At 33.1% G+C, this 7,192-nt stretch overlaps 1 protein-coding gene across 1 annotated transcript in view; it reads left to right on the top strand.

Moving 5' to 3' along the window:
* Nucleotides 1–4,277, top strand: part of LOC111085508 — a 10,298-nt gene extending 6,021 nt beyond the window's left edge. Inside the window, exon 2 of the mRNA XM_022384405.1 lies at nucleotides 3,304–4,277. Coding sequence (XP_022240113.1) covers nucleotides 3,375–4,277 — 903 coding nt within the window. The 5' untranslated portion in view covers nucleotides 3,304–3,374. The remainder of the gene's footprint in view (nucleotides 1–3,303) is intronic.
* Nucleotides 4,278–7,192: the final 2,915 nt, after the last annotated feature.

Here is a 7,192-nt window from a genome sequence, read left to right as displayed (position 1 = left end):
TAGCCGTCCCTAATTTAGCAGTGAAAGACTAGAGGGAAAGCAGCTAGTCATCAACACTTACCGACAACTCTTGGGTTACTCTTTTACCAATGAATAGTGGGATTGACCGTCACATTATAACACCCCACTGCTGAAAGGGCGAGCATGTTTGGTGGGATGGAGGTTCATACCCACGACCCTCAGATTGCAAGTCAAGCGCCTAACCACCTAACCTTGCCTGGCCACCTGATAAAAAAACAAAACAATTTGAAATAGTACATCAAATATTAGTAGTAAAGATGGCAGAGTTATTAGAACCGGTACCTTTTCACTTCATATTTCTCCATTTTCTCAGACTAAAAAATAATTATAAAGTTTATTATGGTACTGAAATCTTGGTCCACTTACTGTGGTTTATAATTAAAGGGTATGAAGAAACAGGGCCGAGAGTGGCTCTTGCCACGCCGTCTGATTGATGGCGGCAGTTTGAGCAATAAATATTAGCAAAAATACGTGACATTTTATAAGAGAGTAATATTTTACTTATTTTACGGACTCTAAAGCAGACGATTCAAGTTTGAAAATCCCAAAGAAAATTTTGCGTAAAGCGAAAAGTAGTTTGAGTCCGAGGAAAGTAAGGAGGGTAAAAAAATGAGGATGCTAATGAAAGTTTAGATCAAGAAAACAACTGAAGTTTAGATATGGAAGCGGATTAGCATAAATTGAATTACAATGATCCATCTTAGAGGCTTGATAAGAATGACAAACTCAGATGCTGCTTATTCGAACACGGTTCTGAACAGGGTAAAAATGCAATTTTATTTTTCAGAAAATCTTATTGATAAAAGGCAGTTTTTAGTAGATTGGTTCACTAAAGTCTTTGCAAACGGTGAAAAGTTGAGCGCACATGGCTAATGTACAGAAAAGATACAAAAGATATATATTATTTTCCATTTCTGCTTTTCGCACAAGAAAATAAAATCACCTACATTTCACAGATTAATCAATTCAAAAAAAGCAACGAGATTGGAAATCCTCGTTCTGGAGTTATTTTGAAATTAAATTGAACCAGTTAATCATTATAATCCTACTCTTGCCAAACACATAACAAAACAGGACAAACAATCTACTTTTACAATAAAATTCATGTGTGAAATTATTAGATATATTGTAACAGTTAAAAAAAACAGCCGCTATAACCAGAGTCGAATAAAAAACGATTTTGTTAAACTTTGACAATCACAGAAAATCAAACTTTCCATCAGTTGGAATATGAAATTTATCACTTAGTAAAAACACAGTTAATAATTACGTGCCCGGCCGTGACTTAATAGTAATGTTAATGAATAAAACAACTTAAATATAAACGTTAATAACTATTTCAATAAATAAAAGGAATTAGGAAAAATCGAATAAGAAGAAAAAATAAACCTAATTCCCAAAAAAAAGCCAATATTCCAAAATCAAATCACTTCAAAAGCAATAACAATCTCGAGTAATAATCAACAATAATAAGTTTAACTACATCTCGTGAGCTCATTTGTTTAAGCTCAAGGCACGGTTTTTATTCAGTGGTTAGACCACGAGGTTACATCTCATGTGCTTAGCTAATTTACATAATCTTTCACAACATTAATATCTGTACGTCACCGCTAGGGGAAGCTTGTGTCAGTTTAATAATACAAATATTCAAAATCAACGTGCTTTAGTTAGAAGGTGAGTTAGCACTTTAATATAATTAACAATTCGTAGTTGAACTTAAACGGCGGAAGGAATAAAAAATGAACAATAAACAAAACCATAACAAAAGTAAAAGTAGAATTTGTTATCTCGCAATATAAGTACAACAAACGAGGTATACACGTCATTGAGGATGGTTAATTGGATTTTATCAATACATATGAAAAAACTGGAAGTGGGCATGCAACAAACATTCAACAAAAACCGCTTAACGACAGACTAGATATTGTTAATTACTGAGGTTAGGGATGTGACAATGGAGCTAACATGGCCGGGAAATATCAATGATTACAAGAGCATTTATAGTAAGCTAACGAGCAGGCGAGATTTGTACTATGCATTAAATATATCTGAAACTTAGTTGATGTTAACGTGGCAGCTATTTTGGTCAACATGATTTTGTTTTCTGGTAGAGTCCAACAGTTTTTTAATTTCATTTCATGCTTAACTACCCATTGGAAAATTTCGACCAAAGTATTGAAGTACACACCTGGATAGATGGAGATATGAGATGGACTTCTAAATACAACGCAATTCACTCACTGGCCATTCAACTTGAGGCTGTATTAATATTACATGCATTATTAGAGGTGTTTGAAAACCTTCAGTCAGGGGACAGGATTTCCCTTGCCCAGAACCTTCCTTCTCAAACAGATAAATATTAAATTCGTTTACCTCCTTGTGATATAGGACGAAATGTAAAACCATATATATCGTGTCAACAAAATTTTACAAAATTCAGACAGTCCAGTCGAATAAGCTTCCAAACAGGTGCTAGTATGAAAGAAATAAAACTTCTGGCAACTCAGTTTGTCAAAAGGCCTCACTGGAAATGAAATTTGATTCAAAAAGGAAGAAAAAGGTAAAGAAGACGAGTAGAGAAAAGGCATCGGATGAAACGTTTTTCACTGAACAGACATTGATATAGAATATAACAACATACTTGGCACCCTAACGTTGCACATTAAATGGCGGTTACAGTGTACTGAGGGAACGAGCAGTTTACATTTTAAGTGTATTGAAGAAACATAGTTTACATTTGAAGTGTATTGAGGAAACAAGTGCTTTACAATTATTGTGTACTGAGGAAACAAGAAGTTTACAACAATTTTGTGTTGTAGTGTCAGACAAGCTTTATTCCTACCAAAAGGCTTTGAACAGGTAACACAAACTCTATAATCTGCAAACTTATTGCTACATTAACCAAACTACAAATATTCTATCCACTAATACAAATAATTTAAAATGTGGTTTTGCATCCTTATAAATTGTTATTTAACATTTTTATTTGATTATATACAATACTAATATTTTATGTTTCTTTATTCATTTTCTTTTTGTAGGTAATGTCAAATAATATAAAAGATTAAAACATCAATTTTATGTAAAATAACACTTTCAATAGATGGACCTGTCAAACGTGCCTGGCTTTTATGTTTTTCAATTATTTTAGATATGATTTATTATTGTTTTTTATCCTGCATGTTTTTGACTATCATGAATGACTGAAACATACATCACAAAATATATACTTCAAAATTTACCCTTACAACTTAAATTTGTCAATATTTCGTATTGGTGTAGGTGGAGACAAAATAAAAACTGGAACAGGGGATGTAAAGGTGCATGTGCCTTCTGCTTCACCAGATGATCTTATGAAGTGTTTAAACAACGGACATGAGGTAGTGCTAAGAACTGGACTAAATACTGACTTCTCAGTAGATGTGAGTTTTGGAGTGAGACGAGGTAAAAGTGGTCATGATGTAGTGGTTCTTAAATGTAAAGAAAATGATACAACTTTTAAATTGGAGTTAGTTATAGAAGAAAATACATGTAGTTTACAATATTTTACATGTCCTGACGTATCCTGCCAAGAAGTGTATTCGTCTCTTAGTAAACTTTGGCATCATCACTCTAAACACCATATTTTTCTAAACAAAAATGATGTTGTTGAAAATATCTCTTACTGCTGTTGTGATGAATTGTTTCTTTCGTTTCAAAACTATGCTGAACATGTTTATAATCATCATATGAATACATCATCAGTGAAGTTTAACTTTGAAAGAATCAAGCCAGAAACTGGCTACGTAGACTCAGTTAAGTGGTTTCCTGGGGTTAGGAAAAATACATTTAAAGACTTGCTTGAACTTGCATTTAAAATTATAAAGAACTTTGGAAACTATTGGCTTTTCTTTAAAAACTGTCAGGACTTTGCTTCATGGTACCTTCACTCTGCAGGAATTCCACTTGAATGGATTCTTCCAACAAACACTGATAATATAACTGGAAGTGGAACAAGTGGTGTGTCTGTCCAGCGTTTCAAAATGTTGACTTTATATAATAATAGAAAGCATGAAACAAGTGGTCTTAAAGACATAAAAAACGAGTATACAGCAAGCTGTGCAAAGTGTATTCTTCCTCCTATGTCACTAGAGGACCTTACACAACATATAAGGATTGCTCATTCCCAACAGAATGAAGAAAAATGTCAACAAAATGAGGAGCTACAGACAGAAATAAGCAATGAATCCAAACACCAAATATTTCATGGTAAGTAACAGAAGTATGCTGAAAATGGTACAGAAAATAATAAAAATTCTTGCAAATACTTTTACCAATTTATATATATTTTTACATTGTTTTTCAAGTATTTTCATGTTTTTCAGATTTTGCAATAATGTAAGAATATTTTTTTGTTAATCAGAAACAATACAGTTTAAATATCCACACTTGGTTATGTCACTTTTAACTCTTAGATTAATTTGTGTTATTTTGTTACTAAAGCCTCAGGTATTGAGCACTAGCAGATTGTTTTACTAGTATTGTTCTGTGATCTAATCGTCTGCTCCTGAGCTCTAAATTATTAAAGTCTTAGTTTAATTATGTGGTCCACGTCAATGATCCTGAGTACCAAAGGACTGATGTAGGGAAAGGTGGTGTAAGATGGTCACCTTAAGTATTGTAACAGAGTGGTTCATGGGCGTAGTTGTTGGGTTCAACTTCACACCAGTTACAAGTGAATTTATTCTAATCCAGGTTATGCAGTTGCGAGTGGAGCAAGCCTTTACATGTGAAAAAAAAGAACTCACACAAAGATGGTTATAATACAACATAAAAATATATTTTATTTAAAAGACTGTTAATAAATCCTCTATATCAAAAGTTAACTTGAAACTGTTCAAACTTAAAACTATCAATCTTTTCGTTCTATATGTTTATATGTTCATTAATTAAACTATCTACTGTGTTCATTAACATGACTAGAAGATTGAATAGTTTATCAACCAGAATAATACGAGAAATTCTTTCAGACATAGTGTTTATTACATAATTGGGTTAACAATTCTTCCACTATATTTCTCTTAGTAATCCAATGGTAACCGTTACTAGTCTTATTACTTTTTCAATACAATTAGTATTTTCACTTTTCTCTCTTCAGACATTATACATTATATAGTACACTTACAAGGAGTTTGTGCGATAGATGTCTTCTAAAGTCTGGGGTACACCCATGATAAGAGATCTACTGACTAATCTGGATCAAGATGATTTTAGAAATGGAAACACGATGTTTTATACACAATTTTCTGTGTCTTTACGATATTTTAAGAAGTTCAGCAGATCTACTTTCACAAGTAGTTCCTTTAACTTCATTGGCATAAGTGGAATCGTTCACACAACCATAACCACTTGTTAAGTGATTCATGAAGAACAATCTTCCGATTATTATCTGATAACCCTGTCCTAAACACCTGAGACTACTAACTCAGGGCGTATAGAGACAAACAGTGTGACTTTGGTCTCTTCACAAGTGCTACTTCACTTGTCAATTTTTTAAGTTCCATTGATCATTTTTTATAATGGTTGCTTTGTCTCGTGACTAATTTCAAGATAAACATTCACTGTATTCTCATTCAGAATCACGTCTGTTTGGCGCTGATCAACGCCTGGAATGCATATAGCTATCTAACTCATTTAATGTGTTTCGAGTTTGTCTCTCCCTTATTTCGAAGCCATACAAGCATCAAAGCGTACAGGAAAAACAGTTGGGTACACTGTGCAAAAACCTATGCACAGCTAGTAAACAAACTCATGCGAAAGTTGTAAGACTATTTTAAAGTTAGTTCTTGAAAGTCGAGATTTCCATGCTCTATAATTTTCAAAGTTCTTCTTCGCTACCAACATAAGCTCTTTGAAGCCTTTCAAACATTGCAGAAATATAAAAGCCATTTAATTAAACACCATTATACTAGTCGGAAATGCTCCATTTTACACTACCGGGAAACGCTTCGTTTTATTAGAGTAAACAATGTGTATATTTATAACAGTGTCTCCAGCCTTATTATTTATTATAGTTTTACAAGCCGCTATAGTAAAAAGGCTACAAATATTTTACTGAAACCTGGATAATAGTATTGAGTATGTCATAGGGTAGTTTTAAAATTAATTCAAGCGCCTTCGTTTATTCTCCCTGAAGAAGTTCCCTAAGTCCTTCACTTTTAACCATTGAAAAATCTGGTGTTTTAATTAATTGTAAACTGCCACGTTGAGGATTCGTCATTTCTCGAGTTCACTGTTGTACTTTGTCTCTACGTGGTATTTTATGGCTGTTTCAGTGTGTTTTCTAACAGTGGACGATTATCATGGTAGATTTCTCTACACTTCTTAGTAGTGATTTATTCTACTGATTAATTTCACACTTCACTTCTTTGAAGTTAAGCACAAAGCTACACAATGGTTGTCTGTATCAAAACCCAGTTTCTAGTGTTGTAAGTCCGCAGACTTGCCACTGGGGAGCCGCACTTCGTTGAAATTGTTAGTGCGTATTTTAGTATTATTTTATTATTATTGTTATTCATATTTTTGTTTCAAAAACCTACAGCAAAATTGGCTGAGTATTTTGCACCAAAATCTAAACAGATATGCTATATGAAACAGTGCGAATGCCCATGACCTATTTAAAAAGTTGATTATTTTTCATTGAAACTTTATTTACCTGGATATGCGATGTTGTTGTGAGCGGCTTCCTTTGTACTCGAGCTTATTAAACGCCTGTTTCACGAAACCTCAGGCACAAAACTACCTGGCTCAGTAAATAATGGTTTGGTGCAGCAGTAAGGTGTTGAAAAACATGTAACATTTAACTGAATGCATATACTCGTATGTAGCTTAAACTTTATTCTCCATTGATGGACATAAAAACTTGATAAACAAAATAATTAAAAAATTATTAATCTAAAAAGGGGAATAGGGCCCGTCAAAAAGTACAGAAAGAAATTGAATCAAAATACAAAGATTTTATTTTCAAGCCTATAACTAGGAACTCCATAATAATAAAGTAAACAAATAAGGCTGACAATAGTGTCTGCATTATTTTCTCAAGCTACAAATTCCTATTCTGACTCCACCAAAATGGATAGGTACTGTAAACATGGAGTCAAAATAGGGATTTGTAGCATGAGAAAATAAAGTA

This window comes from Limulus polyphemus, unplaced genomic scaffold, assembly GCF_000517525.1.
Source record: "Limulus polyphemus unplaced genomic scaffold, Limulus_polyphemus-2.1.2 Scaffold435, whole genome shotgun sequence".
In the NCBI taxonomy this organism is placed as follows: Eukaryota; Metazoa; Arthropoda; class Merostomata; order Xiphosura; family Limulidae; genus Limulus; species Limulus polyphemus.
Note: the sequence above shows the minus strand (reverse complement) of the source record. Positions and strands in the feature narration are given on the sequence as shown.